Source organism: Hypanus sabinus, chromosome 18, assembly GCF_030144855.1.
Source record: "Hypanus sabinus isolate sHypSab1 chromosome 18, sHypSab1.hap1, whole genome shotgun sequence".
Lineage (NCBI taxonomy): Eukaryota > Metazoa > Chordata > Chondrichthyes > Myliobatiformes > Dasyatidae > Hypanus > Hypanus sabinus.
Genome location: NC_082723.1, coordinates 54,397,985 through 54,417,282, shown reverse-complemented (window position 1 = coordinate 54,417,282; position 19,298 = coordinate 54,397,985). Strand labels below are relative to the sequence as shown.

Sequence of the window (19,298 nt, the reverse complement as noted above, 5' to 3'; positions counted from 1 at the left end):
ATTTCATATCTATCTGGAGAAGACAAATATCAGAGTAGTATTATAAAGGCATACTTTGACAATAAAATGAACCTTTGACTTTTTGAAGATTGACAAATAACCAATGCGTAAAAGGCAAAGTGTATAAACAAAAAAAGTAAACTATGCTGAGAACATGAGTTGCAGAGTCCTTGAAAGCTGGTTGAAAGGATTCAATACACTTTTTTCCAAGTGATGTTAGCACACTACGTGAACATGACCTTATTTTTCTTAGCCAGTGTTCACTTCCTGAAAACTAATATCCCGTCGCTCTGTCATGCAACAGCATTTATGTGGAAGAAATAATGAATAGAGTGAGTCAGAACTGAGCAATAAATGACAAGCATAAAGAAAATCACCAATAAATGAACATACAAATTAGGAGCAGGATTCAATCACATGATTAAGCTTGAATATAACATCAGTTCCACATTTCTGATTGTCCCGTGACTTTTCAATCCTCTGCGCATTAAGAATCAGCCTTAAAAAACACTAAGGAAGAGTTCCAAAGTTTCACAAGAAGGAAAAAATTTGCCTCCTCTTATTTATTTTCTAAATCAGCACAGCCCTAGTCCAGATCATACCACAAGAGAAACATCCTCTCTTATGTCCACCAATCTTTTCTAACATTTCAAAATTGTGGCATATCTTCAAGTTCTTTCTTGAGAAGAGATTAAAGATTGGTGATGAATCGGCATATAGGAGGGAGATTGCAAATCAGGTTGAATGGTGTCACAAATAAAAACTTCCATTCAACGTCAGTAAAACCAAAGAGAAAATACTACAGGAAGAAGAAACCAGAGGTACATGAGCCAATCTTCATTATGGGATCAGTAACCTTAAATTCCCTGGGGGTTATCATTTCAGAGGATCTGTCCTGGGTCCAATACATAAGTGCCATCAAAAAAGGAAGCATGGCAGCATGTCTACTGCCTTAGAAGTTGCGCAGATTTGACATGTCATCTAAAAATTTGACAGGTATCTAAGGTTGCCTAGTGGAGAGTATCCTGGAATGGAAACACCAATATCCATGAACAGAAACTCATACAAAGAGTGGCGGATACAGCCCAAGCCATCACAGGAAAAGCCCTCCCCATCACTGAGCACATCCACAAGGGAGCAACAGCCATTATCATCAAGGACCCCCACCATCAAGGGCATGTTCCTTTTTCACTGCTGCCATCGAGGAGGTGGTTTAGGAGCCTTGGGTACCACATCACCAGGTTCAGCAACAGTTATTGCTCTTGAACCAGCGTAGATACCTTCACTCACCTTGACAATGAACTGACTCGACAACCTATGGATTCACTTTCAAGGACTCTACAACTCTTATCTCAGCATTATTTATTTGCACAGTTTGTCTTACACTTTGGTTGTTTGTCAGCCTTTGTGTGTAGTTTTTCATTGATGCTATGGTATTTCTCTGTTCTATTGAGAATGCCTGCAAAAACAAGTTTCACAACATATGCCAGTGATATTAAAACCTGATTCTGGCATATAGCGATAAACATGTACAATAATAAATTTACTTCGAACCCACCCAAAAATTGGGCCGTTGTGGCACTATCCAATTCCGGAGACTATGCAGACTCACATTTGAAAGCAATGCTGTGGATGTGTTACACAGACAAAAGTGTTGCTTTTGTCTTGAATGCAAGAGACAAAATACTATGCCCTCACACGTTTATAAAAGATCCTACATGATCATCAGCAGAGGCAGAATTCCCATGCTCACTGCTCAACATCCTTCAACTAATCGACGCTTTGCAAAATTGGTCTTTGGCAGATTGCTGTTGAAAGAACAACACACAAAATGCTGGAAGAGCTCAGTTCAGCAGGCAGTAACTATGGAGGGAAATGAACAGTAGATGTTTTGTGTTGAGACCGTTCATCTGAACAGGTCACTCCTGACGACGGGTCTCAGACCAAAACATCGCCTGTTCATTTCCCTCCACAGACGCCGCCTGACCTGATGAGTTCCTCCTGCAGTTTAGTTTTTGTTTTCGCTGATTTCAGCAAGACTTAAGAGACTACAGAAGCCACATGCCAACTGACGTTATAGTTCCACCATTATAAGTGACTAAACTAACAAAAATGCAGGCATTTTTGTTTTTAAAAGTATCCTGTTCGTGAGGATCCAGATAGGTTCTTCATTCCACATTATTCCCATCCGCAAAGATACACATTGAAAGCAAATGTCTGATTTCTAACTTTCCCTGACCTGTCGAGTACTTTCAGCATTTACTATTTCACATCAAAGAGTAATAAATCTACAGATGGTCCTCAGAAAGACATTGCATAATCACTACCAAGAGGCTACAGCTTCCGTCAGCTTGTCAGGAGTGCCGGCGTGGTATCACTCACACCGCTGTAACATCCCAGAGGAAAAACTGGCCCCACGGTCCGTTTCGTGTCGAAGGCACGGCTCGATGGAGCCAGAATTCCAGGTGGGCGATTCACCCTCACCAGAGCCAATGCACCGTCAGCCAAGTCATCCCAAGGTCATCGGCGGGCCACTCACCGAGCATCACCCTCTCCCTCAGCACAAGCCCTCGGAAACATTCCCTTACCCCCGTCCGCTCCCCTCAGAATCCTCCTCCTCCGGCAGCACCCAGCGCCACATGCACGTCCGCGCGGGGGGCGTGACGCGCAACTGCGCCGTGGGCGGCCGTGGTGACGTCATCGGCGGCGTCGGGGACGGGGCGCTTGCCGCCGAATGTTTGCCTCTTCATTGGAGGGACGCAGCACACCGCCACAGTCACACAACCAAACCCAATTCGATTTCAGACCGCTCTTCTGCATAAATCTCCTTCCTCCGGTTTAAATTCCATGTGTAACATTTTGGAGGACCAAGAACCAATCCAACTGCTGCCCACTTCCTGGACATCGAGATAAATGGTTTCGAGTGAAAATCTTGTCTTAGATACAGATGGAATAAATACAATGCAGTAAAGCGGTACATGATAAAAAAGTAAGAAAATGCAGAACCGAGTACGACAGGTACAGACCAAGTGCAGGTAGACGATAACGTTCAAGGTCATAACGAGGTATATACGTAGTCAAATCAGGCGGGTATTATCAGGCTGACAGTATCTCCCGAAGTACCTCATGACCAATGGAATAGTTTACAGGCTTACATTGCTCTAATTCTCCAGTCTGTCGCAGCCATGAGGTTAGTATCCATCTAATTCTGTACCCGAATTATTAATTCTATTTAACTCTTTGTTGAGTGTGTTAGCCTGAAGTGAAAATGTTACATCCTTTCCCGATGAAATTCACTTTATTAACTAAAAAAAAATGGACTACATACCTGAAATCACACGCACAGTGTCACCTAAATTGCTTTCAGGAGCAAAATCCTTTGTTAACATTTCCTTGCCCCAAACCAGCATGCTTCCTCAGTTATGTAGGTGGCACACAATAGCATATCTCAGTCTACTCTGATGATGATAACACCCTATCTTCTCTGATTTCCGGCATGGTTGCAATAAACAAATGGATGAGCAATCATGTCCTAAAACTAAACAAAACTAAAACTAAAATATTTATAGTTGGTCCCAAAGCCAAAAGAGATAACCTTCTTAATAAAGAAGAAGGACTCCTGATGAAGGGTTTTGGCCCGAAACGTCGTCACTACTTCCTCCCACAGATGCTGTCTGGCCTGCTGAGTTCTGCCAGCATTTTGTGTTTTTATTTATTTCCAGCATCTGCAGATTCACTCATGTTACCTTCTTAATAAACTTGGGAACTTGGTTCCTTCAGTAAAAATCATAAGTAACAAGTCTGGGTGGCATCCTTGATTCAGATTTGAATTTTAAAACCCACATAAACGAAGTGACTAGAGCAGCATTTCGACACTTAAGAAATAATATTGCAAAGGTACATCTGTTTCTGTCACAAAATGATGCTGAAAAACTAATTCACGCCTTTATATTGAATAGACTAGATTACTGCAATGTACTTTTAACTGGCCTTCCAAAGCAATCTATTGATAAACCAACTCATTCGGAATACCACTGCTAGACTCTTAACTAAAACCAGGATGAGGGAACATATCTGTCCCGTCTTTGCTGCTCTGTATTGGCTTCCTATATCTTTTAAAATTGATTATAAAGTTCTCTTACTTGTTTTTTAAAGCCCTCAATGGTCTGGGACTGGACTACATCACGAAATAGCTTTTGTTTTATAATCCTACTCGAGCTCTCAGGTTTTCTTCTACCAGTCTCTTAAATTTTAAAAATCTCTCTCAAAAGAAAATTGGCCAGTCAGGGTTTTTTTTTAAACTATGCTCCTAAAGTGTGGAAGTCAATACCTAAAATTAAAAGATACACAGACTCAGTTGACACAATTAAATACCAGCTCAAAACCTATTTATTTAACTCTGTTTTTAACTAATATCATTTTTGAAAAAGAATCAGGACCTTTCTGGCATATATGATGAATAAACTCTTCTCAGGTTTCCGGGTATTGATTTTAACAGATGTTTCCATAACAAATTCTGCCATCTTCCTCAGGGATGACGCTCGGACATATCTGTCCCTCCTGATTGGTTAGTGCTCATCCAATCAGGTTTCTGCTGTACCACCTTGTTTAAAATTAATTTCCAGTTCTCACTTCGAGCGAAACCTTTGTCTTTGTTAAAGTTATTTTCTTCTAGTTTTATTTCAATAGTTTCCTTCACCAGGCGGCCTCAAAAGCCATTAGCGCAGCACGGTGGTTAGGCGCGAGGTGGTCACGTCGGAGAATCTATCCCACTGACGATAGGTTTCAGGGGGAACCCAGAACGTCTCGGTGGCACTGGTGTCTGAGGCAGCAGTCTCTTGCATATATCTGCTGGCAGTCCGGATTTCTTCAGTAAAGCAGAAATCGGATCCGTGGGATCCCGTCGTAGAACCCTGTAGGCGGGATTGTCCAGAATCTTTTGGGCTTTCCTGTGGGGAAAAAGCGCCGACGGAAAAACCGGGAAACCTGACAACAAGGAGGAACCCGTCGCTATCGCCTGTCTTCCCTATATTTCCATGGTTTCTGGAAGGATCGCCAGGATCCTGAAGAACTACCGGATTAATACCATCCACAAACCCGTAAGGAAGCTCATATCACAATTTATGCGGGTCAGGAGGGTTTACTGGATTCCCTGTGTGTGAGGAGCAACATATACTGGCCTGATGGGACTCACGGTGGAAACCCGCAGCAAGAAGCAGAGGAAGTGTATCTGTTTTGTTAGCTGGAGAAATTGGCGGTAGTAGAACATTGCATTCGAAATGACCGTAGGGTTGACTTCAACAGCACAAAACTACTGTGCCGCGCCAGTGGCTTTTGGAACAACCTGATGACGGAAGCCATTGAAATAAAGCTGGAGGAAAATCATTTTTAACAAAGATGAAGGCCTCACTCTAACAAAGAACTGGAATTAGGTGAACTAGGTGGGATGGTGGAAACCTGATTGGATGAGGACAAACCAATCTAAACGGACAGGCGACGGGTATAAAAACCACAAGACTCGACATGACCAGACAATATCCCTGATGAAGATGGCAGAATTTGTTATTGAAACGTTGGTTAAAATCAATACCTGTACCTGTATGGAAGCCCTGGGAAGAGTAACATAATTTTGTTTTTTATTTTTATGTTTACACTTTGAACTTTTGTATGAAATGTGCTAAATAAAAATGTCTTTATGTTATGACTTTTAACATAATTCAACTAAGTTCCATTTGTGGATGCTCACTCCTAAATTTATTATTGGTGGCATCTGTCAGTCTTGAGAGACCATGGATCTGCGCCTGGGATCAGGCCTGGTCAGGGTTGTATGGGAGATTGGCAGTTGCCCAAGCTGCAGGCCTTCCCCTCTCCACACCACTAGAAGGGCACTAGGACCCATGCACCGGTGACGTCGCAGAGCAATGCCTTGCTCAAGGACACAAGTGACCTTCAGGTTACTAGTCTGATGCCTTGCTCACTGGGCCAAGCGCCAACTCCTAAATACAGTACATCAAAGTACAGTATACAAGATTCTGAGTTTTCTAAATAGAAGCAATGTGCGCAGAAGCCAGCTTGTCTTCTTCTTGACATTTTCAACATCGCAGAAGTCAGCTTGTATTCTTTCTGAGGATCTCACCATCACAGATGTCTGTCCTAACCTATTTGGATTTTCTCCATGAGGCAACAAAAAAAAATGGCTGTGTGTATTGAATGCAGACATAAAACAATTGTTCCAGCACTGAACGCTTGATTTTCAAAACTAGTTCCACTTCCAGCTTGGTTGTTTTTAGAGCCTTCAGAGAACCAGCAATTTGTGAAAGACTGTCCAGGTACATCTGGTCCATCAAAAGTAGAATGAATTCAATGATACCACCTCCTCAGTTACGAATGCCAGACTAACGGGCAGTCTATACATATGAATGAGTGTCTGGGGGGGCAGCAAAATGGATTTGCCAGCTGCTGAAGAGCTTCTGCCAGCAGGAATATGGTTGCAGTTTGCAGAGAAATTTGAAGGGTTGAGTTAAAGAAATGATGTGTGAATGGGTTTGATGTGATTTAGCAAAGCTAGATGAGATCAACTGACGGAATTCAAGTCAAGTTTATTATCACGTAGACAAATACAATGAGGTACTTGACACTGCATCACAGGCATATACTGCAGATTTAGACCACACAAAACTTAAATTACACATGACAGTGAAAAGGGAAAAAACTGCAAAATAGTACATTAGTGCAAAAACAGAACACAATCAGACACAAGTCTGTAGTAGTGCAAGAAGTAGAATTAGAGTAGTACAGACTGGTTCAAGAAATAGTTAATCATGGGAAAGTAGCTTGTCCTGAACCTGGTGGTGTGGGACTTCTGGCTTCTGTACCTCCTGCCTGATGATAGCAATGAGAAGAAAGCATGGCCTGGATGAAACACGAGAGGCTGGCCAGTTCAGCATTGGAGAAATTAATTTAATAGGTATATTTAAATGACTATTTGATAGGTACATACAGATTATACCGTGATAGCATGGTAGCAGAACAGCATAATGCTATCACCGCTCTGGTGACCTGGGTTTAATTCCTGAGGCTGTCTGTTAGGAGTTTGTGTGAACTCTGCATAACTGCATGGGTTTCCTCTAGGTGCTGCAGTTTGTCCTACATTTCAAAAAGGTATGGGTTAATAGGTTAATTGGTAACATGGGTGTAATTGGGCAATATAAGCTCATGGGGCCAGAAGGGCCTGTTACCATGCTGTATTGCTAAATAATTTTTTAAACACAGATCAGCTGGATAAAAGAAAACCAGGAGAAATTGTTATCACCTGGAATGTTTTTCTTGTAAGTAAACCCAATAGGAACTAGCGAAAGAAATTGGATAAATACTTGCAAAGGAAAAATAATGTTATTCATGAAGAGCTCCAGGGCTCTGAGAAAGAGAAGGAAAAGGAATCTAAGTTCAAAAGCTGTTTTCCATATAATCGGCAAATAACCTCTGTGTTCAGAATCAGAAACAGATTTAATATTGCTGCATATGTTGTGAAATTTATTGTTCATGGCAGCAGTACATTGCAACACTAATATAATAGAAAAATGTGAATTATAATAAGAAATATATTTTTTAAAAATAAATTAAATAAATAGAACAAAAAGACAGCAAAAAAAGAGAAAAATAGGAAGGTAGTGTACATGGGTTTATTGTCCATTCAGAAGTTTGATAGCAGTTGTCAGGGAGTGTAGAGTAGGCTTGACCCAAAAGTAGAGCAGCGAAGATGATTTAGTAGGAAACAATAACTTTAATAATAGACCAGAAAATTACAAGCCAACGAGCAGCCACTAAATAAGAGAGAACAGAAACTAAACACAACAGGCAAGCAGGTACACTTTAGACTGGGGGAGTGAAAGCTAGAAGCAACTGGTTGAGGGCAACAGGAGATATTATTTCCGAACTGCACAGACCGTGGTCACCCATTGAGCAAGTCAAGGATCCAGCTGCAGAAGAGATACTGAGGCCCAAGTTTCAGAGCATGTTGATTAGTACTGTGGGTATGATGGTGTTGAACTGTAATCAATAATCAGCAGGATGATGTAGATGTTGCTCTTGTCCAGGTGATCCAAGGCCGAGTGGTGAGCCAGTGATATTACATCCGCTGTAGACCTATTGTAGTGATAGGTAAATTGCAGGGGGTCCAGGTCCTTGCTTAGGCAGGAGTAGACAATCTGTTCATTCTGTGACTTCAGGACGAGCAGCTGACACCTCTTCAGTTTATTGAAAAGCAGTTTCTGGAAATGTTTGTACTTGAGTTGGTGTCACTACCTTCACATAAAATTATTTGTCGTAAATAGAATTGAATAAATCATACACGAGGAAATCTGCAGATGCTGGAAATTCAAACAACAACACACACAAAATGCTGGTGGAACACAACAGGCCAGGCAGCATCTATAGGGAGAAGCACTGTCTCCCTATTGAATAAATCATATGGCCTTTGTAAAAAGGTAGGCTGCTCCCTGCTGCTTCTAGAACACCAGGTGAAATTAAAAACATTCATAGTTAAATAAGCTTAATACAAGAACCCATCTGCAATTGATGTGAAAATAAAAGTTTTGCAGTTGCTGAATGATAAAATAGGAAAAGTTGGAAACATCTAGCAGGTGAGGTTGGATTGCGAACAGAGAAATTAAGTGAACATTTCAGGCGAAGGCACTTCGATAGAACTGGGAAGGCGAGAAAACAAGCTAAGAACAAACTGTTGGAGAAACTCAGCAGTTCAATCATCCCTTAGTAATAATGATCAGAGAGGCAGCGAGAGAATTTGTATTTACCAACAAGTACCCTTACTGTCTCAACAAAAAGCATGCAAATTTACACAACCAAGTACCTGTGCGCACAGCCTCTAAGCTTCCCTGAACCCCCCCATGAATGGTCAAAGAATAGAAAAGGTAATACCCAGAAAAGAAGTCTACTTTGGCCATGTGTTCCTCATGTTTCCAATTCAAACTCCAAGTGTCCATGGGGTACTCCACATCCGAGATGGTTGGCCTCTGGAGAGTTGTTACTGCCTTGCACTTGAAGCTCTTTACTTTTAAGAATACATTGTATCAGTTCACATGTTGCATCACCATCTCATTGGCTCAACATCATCTGTCCTAGCAGGGTCACCTTCGTATTGGCTCTTGTCCAGGGCTACAACTAGTACTGTTCTGTGGTCTTTGTCCTCAGCCTTGTGTCTTTAGTTCTTTTCAACTCTGACTGGTTCAAACCAGGCGACCTTGACAAGCAGCCTCCTCTTGCAAGCCTGCCACTTTACATAATGTATAGCTACTTGTCTGAGAATGGTCTCAGCTTTAGCAGGTCATTAGCTGACATTTCCAGTATCCACATTCTATTGGTCTGAATAAGATATCCCAGAGCAAGGATCAGTTCATCAAACAGTTCACAAAATGGGGGCTGCAAGGACAGTCTCACAAAATAGCCACTTACATTCCTGTTCACAGATTTTCATTCTTTCTGGCCAACAGTAGCGGAAAGTTAGCTAGTATACAGGAGAGGGAGGGGCAAGTCAAGGATTGATAGGGATGGGTGGAACCAGGTGATGTGGGGAATGGTAGCAGAAGGAGCTGGGTTGGGATTAGGTGCTGTGGGGGGCAGGGTTGTTTAAGTAGAGATTGCAGGCACGGTAGGGGATTGGAAAGATGGTCAGGGAAGAGGAGTCCAGATGGATGGGTGTGTGAGTGATGGAACAAGGAGGAGGAGAGTAATGAAAATAGGTAAAGTGTTGATGCAGAGAGAGAATCAACTAAGGGATAGAGAACTGAAGTAGACTGGTGGGAGTGAGAAAGAAACCTTGGGTGGTGGAGGAGTTAGGGGGTGGTTGTTGGTTGCCTGATGTTGGAATATTCAATGTGGGCTACCTAATTGGAAATATCAAGTGGTATTCTTCTAGTTTATGTTTGGTCTTCCTGTAGCACTGGAGAAAGCCGAGGACAGACAGGTCTTCGCAGAGAAAGTGAAACAGGAAACTCAAGCAACACACACAAAATGTTGGTGGAACGCAGCAGGCCAGGCAGCATCTATAAGGAGAAGCACTGTTGACGTTTTGGACCCAGACCCTTCGTCAGGACTAACTGAAAGGAAAGATAGTAAGAGATTTGAAAGTAGGACGGGGAGGGGAAATGCGAAATGATAGGAGAAGACCGGAGGGGGTGGGGTGAAGCTGAGAGCCGGAAAGTTGATTGGCAAAAGAGATACAGAGCTGGGGAAAGGAAAGGATCATGAGACGGGAGGCCTAGAGAGAAAGAAGGGAGGAGGGGAGCACCAGAGGGAGATGGAGAACAGGCAGGGTGATAGGCAGAAAGAGAGAAAAAAAGTTGGGGGGAACTAAATATATCAGGGAAGGGGTAAGAAGGGGAGGAGGGGCATTAACGGAAGTTAGAGAAGTCAATGTTCATGCCATCAGGTTGGAGGCTACCTAGCCAGTATATAAGGTGTTGTTCCTCCAACCTGAGTGTGACTTCATCTTGACAGTAGAGGAGGTCATGAGTAGAGGAAACTCAAGTGGTCTTTGCAGAAAAATTGCAATGCTCCACAAAATAGTCACCAAGACTATGAATGATCTCATTGATAAGGGGGCCACATTGTGAGCACGTCATTCAATGGATGAGGTTGGAAGAGTTGCATGTGAATCTCCGCCTCACCTGTTTAGGTCCCTGGATGCTGGTGAGGGAAGAGGTGTAGGAATAACTGTTGTATCTTCTATGGCTGTAGGGGAAAGTGCAAAAGAATGGGAAGGAGTGAGCAAGGGAGTCATAGAGGAAGTGGTCCCTGTTGAAATCAGAAAGGGGGTGAGGGGGAAAGATGTAAATGGTGGTAGAATTTTTCTGCAGTCAGAAGAAACAGTGAAGAATAATATGCAAGATGCAAAGCTTAGTGGGGTAAAAAACAAAACCTAAACAACTCCTCCCATTGAGACAGAGGTTCACGTGGACCTCCTCCCACCTCCTGTACTGTCCTTAGTGGAATCTCATTGGATGTGGTGAGAAGGGTGAGTGATGATCCATTGAATCCAGAGGATGATGGCAGAAAATGAGGATGAAGAGAATTTTATCCTTGCTCTAGCTGGGAAAAGTGGGGGGGGGGGGGGTTGAAAGGAAAGATGTGGAAATAGGTGAGGCAGGCTGAGGACTCTTGGCTATAGGTAGTGGGTAGCTATGAATAAGTAAAAAGGAAGCAGATAGAACAGAGATGGAGGAAATGGGAGAACAGAATGGACTCCTTACAGGAGATAAGCAAGAAGGAAGTGGGGTTGAAATAGTGATGAAAGTCTGTGAGATTTTAATGTATGTTTGGGACTAACATATTCAGTGAGACAGAGGTATTTAGAACAGAGTCAGTGATGGGCCATGAGAAGCTGAGGAAATCATCAGCAAATGTGATTCATTTTTTGTTCCCTTTGAGGAAGTAGCTCAAAACAGTCAACAATGTACTGGAAAAAGAGATGTGGGAGGGCTTTAAAGAAGGACTGACACCAGCACTGTTCTATATATAACTTAAAAAATAGATGTGGCACCTGCACATGTGAGGCATTACATCCGTACTTTTGAGCTAGAGAAAATTAATGGAAGATGTTGTTCAATGTGAGAACAAGTTCAGCCAGGTGATTGGGTGTGCTGGTGGAGCAAGACTAGTTGGGTCTCTGTTTAAGGTAGAAATGGAGACCAGATTATCCTAGTGTGGGATGGAGGTGTTGATAGTACACCTTTTGTAAAGTCAAGCAGTTAGGACGAGGAAATTGGAACTTGTGGAAGTGGCAGACGGAATCAGAGATTTGGCGGTGGGAAAAGTTCAGAATTGGGAAAAATGGATGGAGTTAGTTTCAGAAGAAATGAAGTTTAATGGGCCAAGAACAGGCTAATTTAATGCTAGAACAGTCCTGCATGTGTATTTTGGAAATGAAATAGAAGCAGGTTATGGGGCAGGTTTGAAGACTGCAGGCGAGTGAGGATCTCCAAGTGGAATGAGTTCCTTGACACTTTGCAGAAAATGGTCAGATTTGGAGCTGTGGTCCAATGCTATGTAGACGTACTGGAATGCTGATATTCCGCTTCTGTGAGATGAATTAAACCATAAGATATAGGAGCAGAATTAGACCATTGGGCTCATTGAGACTGCTCTGCCATTTCATCGTAGCTGATCCATTTCTCTCTTAACCCCATTCTCCTGCCCTCTCCCCATAACCTTTCATGCCCTGACTCATCAGAACCTATCAACCAGTGACCTGGCCTCCATAGCTGCCTGTGGCAACAAACCCTATAACTAAAGAAATTTCTCATCTCTGTTCTAAATGGATATCCCTCTATTTTGAGGCTGTGCCCTCTGATCCTAGACTCCCCCCACAAAGGAAACATCCTTTTCACATCCACTCTGCCTTGGTCTTTCAACATTTGATAGGTTTCAATGAGAGCCCCCTCCCCCATTCTTCTAAACTCCAGAGCCTTCAATCGCTGCTCATATGATAACCCTTTTGTTCCTGGAATCATTCTCGTGAACCTCCTCTGAACCCTCTTCAATTTTAGCACATCCTTTCTTTAAAAAGTGGTCAAAACTGCTCACAACACTTCAAGTGAAGCCTCACCAGTGCTTTATACATCATCAGCAGTACTTCCTTGCTTTTATATTCTAGTCCTCTTGAAACAAATGCTAAAATTACTTTTGCCTTCCTTACCACCAATTCAACCTGCAAATGAACCTTCAGGAAATCCTACATGGGGACTCCAAAATCCATTTGAATTTTCTCCCCATTAGAAAATAATCTATATTTTTATTCCTTCTACCAAAGTGCATGACCAATAACTTCCTGTCACTGCATTACATCTGCCACCTCTTCATCGATTCTCCCAATCTGTCTAAGTCCTTCTGCATCCTCTCTGCTTCCTCCATACTGCTCCTACACCTATCTTCATATCTTCCACAAACTTTGTCACAAAGCTAGTTTCGGACATGTCCTTATGGCCACCTCTGCACCAGGACTCCTAATCCACTGTTCCTTGCCATTGATCGCTACTCACAGTATTTTCCCATGCCACCACAGAAGGTGCCACACCTGCTCTTTCACCTCATTCCTTCTCACAATCCAGGGACTTAAACAGTCCTTTTGGCTATTCACTTGTACATTTTCCAATGCACTGTATTGCATTTGGTGCTCACAACTCTAGCCTCCCCGACAATGGAGAAATCAAACACAAAATGGGAGACCACTTTGTGGAGCATATCTTCTATCAGTATGTTGGAGTGATTCTGAGCTTCCAGTTGCAGTCAGTTCAATTTTCCATCCCATTCCTACTTGGACTTATCTGTCTGTGGCCTCCTACACTGTTTCAAGCAGGTCCAATAAAAGTTTAAGAAGCAACACCTCATTCTCCACCTGGGTATGTTATAGTCTTTAGAACTTAACATTCAAGTCAACAATTTTGGAAAACTCACTTTCTCTGTTTATATCAGAACTGACTAGTTCTGATTCATTGTTAACCATCTGCAATATTGTTTCTTCTCTCCATTGATAAGCTGAGTATTGCTATCAAAAGTCCTTTTGATTTCAGTTCTTAGCAACATCTGTGACTTGCATTTCACAGCTTCTATGCAGTATGTTCATTCATTGTTTTCCTTCTCCAGTGGGTCTTCATTAATCTTTCAATCTGATGGCTTCCTGACCTTACTATATCAAAAGATATTCTGTTAAATGATCCTTGACCGAAAACTCTAACAGATTTTCTTTCCAGAGATTCTGTCCGATCCATCTAAAGTTATCAGCATTTTCTGTTTTTATTCCTGGCAGCAATTGTTTCTCCCTTGTAGTGAGTAATAAGAACATATAAATTGGTTTTTTAAAAAGGCAGATGGATACAATTTAGTGTAAACAAATGTGAAATGATGTACTTTGGAAGGAACCACAAATATAGAATCTACAATACTGTGCAAAATTCTTAGGCATCCTAGATTGTTTACATAAATTTTGTTTTAGATGTTTATTTTTGTCTTATACATTAGTATTTCAGTAGAAAAGAACACATTTTAAATTTCCAAACATTCATTTTCCAAAAAAAATTGTTACAGAGAAATTATTATATTTCATGAAAGAAAGTAACATATTAAGTAATAGATCTCTTCTCAAACAAAAATTAGATTACTTTGTAGATACTGTATATAGCCCAGTGCATGATTAAACAAAGGTAACAAACAGATTGCTAATGATCAATGACAATGAGTCAAAAGAACTAAACTGATTAGCTAAAACTAAAATGGGTGGAGAAGAGATCAGTCTGGGTGAAGGACAACCAAACTAAAAGGTGAAGGTGTGGCAAATGTAACAGTTTAACTTTCTAATCGTCAATTCTTGCAACAGTGAGCATCAGTAAGGTCTCTCCCAAACAGAAATTTTGCAGCAGACAGGAATTTCAAGATGTGCTGTCCAAGCTCTTCTGAAGAAGCACAAAGAAATGGGTAAGGTTGAGGACCAGAAACACAGTTGTCAGTCATGGAAATTGAGTGCAGCAGACAAGAGATACATCAAACTGACATCCCTTCTAAATCAGAAGTCCGGCACTGTTTTCAGCTCTGAATTCACGGAAACCATTGAAACCCAAATATACCCTTCTACAGTCCAATGAAGACTTTCCAGAAGTCTTCATGGAAGATTTGTTGCTGAAAAAATATTCCTCCTAAGTGGAAACAAAGCCAAGACACTCACTTATGCACAAAAACACAAGGACTGGCATGCTGAACAATGGCAGCAAGTGCTCTGGGCAGACGAGTCAAAATTTGAAACTCTTGGTTCAAACAGGAGGAGGTTTGTCTGTCGAAGAGCTGGAGAGCGCAACATGGATGAGTGTCTGCAGCCTACAATCAAGCACGGTGGAGGTTCCCTGCAAGTTTGGGGCTGCATTGAATTAATGGAATCCTCAATGCTGAAAAGTACACGCAGATTCTTTTCCATCACTCAATACCACCAGGGAGACATCTGATCAGTCCCAACTTTATTCTGCAGCAGCATAATGACCCCAAACACACGGCCAAAGTCACAAAGAACAATCTTCAATGAAAAGGAGAACAAGGATTTCTGCAACAGATAGTGTGTCCTCCACAGAGCCCTGATCTCATCATCGAAGTTGTCTGGAATTACCTGGAGAGACAGTGAAGTCTGCAAAAGATGTTCTCCAAGATGCTTGGCCCAACCCACCGGACAATTTTTTTAATAAAACGACACAACAGTAATCTAAGAGAATTCATGCAGTTTTAAAGGCAAAGAGTGGTCACATCAAATATTGATTTGATGTTGCTTTTTATTGTTTACTGCTCTTTATAATAATTTTCTTTTTGATATTTAGAAACATTTCATTTAATTATTCTTGAAAGCATCTTTGCTTTACAGATTTTCTTTTACATGTGCCTAAGACTTTTGCACAGTGCTGTAATTGGTGTTGCTTTGAGGTGGTTGCATCTCACAAAATTTTGCTGATAACAGGGCAAGTTCATAAAGTTTTAAGAGTTGTGTTATACATAAATAGGAGCAATCTAACAAAGATAACTTTGGAGGCTGATCCTCAACCTCAGATTTGTGAACAATTTTGGCCACTACATTTTAGGTTTACTGGGAAGATATAAGGGGTAAAATTTTGCAATCATGCAGAGAGATCAAAAAATCTATTCCCTTAAATCAGGAAAGTGAAGGGGAAACCAAATAGAAGAATTAATATTTTGAAGAATTTTAACCAAGGGCATGAGGAAGAAAGACTATTTCCTCTGGCAAGCAGGTCAGCAACCAGGGGCTATAAAGTTATTATGACTACCATATAACTGGAGGGGGAACTAGGAGATTTATTTTCTCGTGAATGATTATGATCAGGAATGCACTAATGGTGGTAGAAGCAGACACAAAACATTCATAACGTAGTTGGATGTGTTTTTGAAAAGGACTCACTTTCAGGGTTATAGGTATCCTCTTTTATGTTATTGGTTAGTTTACCTTCATATTTCATCCTTTCTCTCTTTATTGTTTTTCAGGTGCCTTTTGTTGTTTTTTATATGCTTCCCAATCCTTTAGTTTCCCACTATTTTTTGCTATATTGTATGCCTTTTCTTTTGCTTTTATGCTGTCTTTGATGTCCCTTATCATCCACAATTTCTTCATCCTCCCTTAAAATGCTTCTTCTTTGGGATGAATCTATCCAGCGGCTTCTGATTTGCTCCAAGGAACTCCAGCCATTGCAGCTCTGTTATCATCCCTGCTCGTGTTCCCTTCCAATCAACTTTGGCCACCTCCTCTCTCATGCCTCTGTAGTTCTCTTTACTCCACTGTAATACTGATTATCTGGTTTTAGCTTCTCCCTCTCAAACTACAGGGAAAATTTTGTTATATTATGATCTCTGCTTCCTAAGAGTACTTTACCTGAAGCTCCCTAGTCAGATATGGTTCATTACACAACACCTCATCCAGAATTACCTTTTCCCTGATGGACTCAACCAGAAACTGCTCTAAAAAGTCACCTTGTAGGCATTCTACAAATTCTTCTCGAGGGGTCCAACACCAACTCGAGCTTGCTAATTAATGGCATATTGAAACCCCGCATGACATCAATATATGTATACAGTAATTTATTTATTTATTTATTTATTATTTTATTTCATTTATCATTAATTTTTTCTATACTATGTATTCCATTGAACTGCTGCTACTAAGTTAACAAATTTCACATCACATGCCGGTGATAATAGACCTGATTCTGATTTTAAACAAACACTTCAACCCATCCTGTGGAATGCAATTTTGTCCCATTAACTGCCTTTCCTTCCTCACATTCTCATTAAATGCTACATCTACTTGAATATCAACTGCCTCATTCTCTGCCCTATCACTCTGGTCCACACACACCCCCGCCAAATTCGCTTAAACCCTCCCCAACAGTTCCAGCAAATTCATGTCAGGGGGACCAATATCCTTGCATTTCAATGTTCTTACAATGCTCTTTTGCAGTTCTGATAAAGGATTACGGGCTTGAAACATCAACTGTTCCTCCTTCCACTGGTCCTCCTAGTCCAAAGCAACTATACTGCTTTCTGAATTCAAATATTGAGGAACAGATAAGGAATCAGATTAAGGAAATGTGTAAAAATAATAGTGTTATTGTCATGGGAAATTTCAACTTCCCTAATGTAGTTGTTCCTAGTGCAAGGGGTTTCAATGGGGCAGAATTTGTTAAGTGTGTCCAGAAGGTTTCTTAAATCAATGTGCGTACAGTCTAATGGGAGGATGGCCATACTGGACTTGGTATTGGGTAATGAGCCTGGCCAGGTGACTGACCTTTCAGCGGGACAGCAGTTAATTTTCATGATAGCTATAGATTAGGACAGGTATGGTCCTTGTGGGAAAGTTTTAAATTGGAGTAGGGCAAAATATGAGGGCATTAGGCAGGAACTAAGAAGAGTTAATTGGGAACACTTTTTTTTCTGGCAAGTCCACATCAGGCATGTGGTGGGTGTTTAAAGACTGCACAGAGTACAGGTAAGATATGTTCCTGTTAGAAGGATGGACAGGATGGAAAGATAAGAAAACCTTGGATGTCTAGAGAAGTGATTCATTTAGTCAAGAAGAAAAAGGAAACATATGTTAAGCTTTGGAAGCTGGGATTAAATGAAGCATGTGAGGAGTATAAAGAAGCCAGAAATGAACTAAAGAAGGAAATTAAGAAAGTCAGGACAAGTCCTTGGCAAGTAGAATCATGGTGAATCCTAAGGCATTTTAAGGATTAATTCTAAGGATAAAATGGGAAAATTTGCTTGGATGTGGAGAATGTGAGGTACTTAATGAGTACTTTGCTTCAATATTTACCAAGGAAAAGAATATGGAGGACCAAGAGATCAGTGCTGAGTGTATAAATACATTAGGGTGTTTAAAGGTCAAGGAAGAGGAAGTGTTGGGCCTTGTAATGAGTGTTATGGTGGATAAGCCCCCAGGGCCTGATGGGATTTACCCCAGGTTATTGAAGGAGATAAGAGATGAGATTGCTGGGGCCTTGACCAGTATCTTCAAGTCCTCTGTAGCCACAGGCAAGGTCCCAAAGGACTGGCGAGTTGCTAACATTGCACCTCAATTTTGAGAAGAGAACAAGGAAAAATCCTGGAAACTATAGACCGTTAAGTCTCACATCAGTTGTAGGGAAATTGCTGGAGAAAATTCTTAGAGTTGGGAAATGTGAGCATTTGGAAACCCATGGCTTAATTAGGGAGAACCAGCATGGCTTTGTGCAGGCAGGTTGTGTTTTACCAACTGGATTGAGTTTTTTTATCAAGATAATGAGAGAAATTGATGTGGATCAGGCAGTGGATGTTGTCTGCATGGATTTTAGTAAGGTGTCTATCAAGGTCTCTCATGGGAAGCTAATCCAGAAGATTAAGATGCACAGGGTCCACGATGAATTGACTGCATAGAAGACAGACGATAGTGATTGAAGGGACTTATTCAAGCTGGAGGTCTATATTTAGTAGTTTCCACAGGGATCTGTTCTGGGGCCTCTGCTGTTTGCAATGGTAATAAATGACCTGGATGAAAATGTAGATGTGTGGGTTCATAAGTTTGTAGATGATAACAAGACTGGTGGAGTTGTGGATAGTGCAGAAGGCTGGCAAAGAAGACAGTGCAATTTAGACCAGTTGCAGATATGAGCAGAGAAATGGCAGATGGAGCTTAACCCAGATAAATGTGAGGTGTTGCTCCTTTGTAGGGCAAATGCAAGGAGACAGTAGTGCACTGTTAATGGCAAAATCCTTTTTACTGTAGCTGAACAGAGAGATCTTGGGATCCAAGCTCATAGCTCCTTGAAAGTGGCTACACAGGTTGATAAGAAGGCTTGTGGAATGCTTGCTCTTATAACCATATAACAATTACAGCATGGAGACAGGCCATCTCGGCCCTCCTAGTCCATGCTGAACACTTACTCTCACCTAGTCCCACCGACCTGCACTCAGCCCATAACCCTCCATTCCTTTCCTGTCCATATACCTATCCAATTTTTTTAAATGACAAAATCGAACCTGCCTCTACCACTTCTACTGGAAGCTCGTTCCACACAGCTACCACTCTCTGAGTAAAGAGGTTCCCCCTCATGTTACCCCTGAACTTTTGCCCCTTAACTCTCAACTCATTTCCTCTTGTTTGAATCTCCCCCACTCTCAATGGAAAAAGCCGATCCACGTCAACTCTATCTATCCTCCTCATAATTTTAAATACTTCTATTAAGTCCCCCCTCAACCTTCTA

At 41.4% G+C, this 19,298-nt stretch overlaps 1 protein-coding gene across 3 annotated transcripts in view; it reads right to left on the bottom strand.

Annotated features, from left to right (window-relative positions):
- slc31a1 (solute carrier family 31 member 1) overlaps positions 1-3,074 on the bottom strand; it is a 76,814-nt gene extending 73,740 nt beyond the window's left edge. Inside the window, exon 1 of one of the 3 annotated variants that reach the window (XM_059994340.1) lies at positions 3,027-3,074. In XM_059994340.1, the coding sequence (XP_059850323.1) occupies positions 3,027-3,059 (33 nt within the window). In that variant the 5' untranslated portion in view covers positions 3,060-3,074. Of the gene's footprint in view, positions 1-2,539; positions 2,564-2,588; positions 2,676-3,026 lie in introns of those variants that run through there. The other 2 variants (XM_059994342.1, XM_059994343.1) reach the window with 2 other exon arrangements.
- Positions 3,075-19,298: the final 16,224 nt, after the last annotated feature.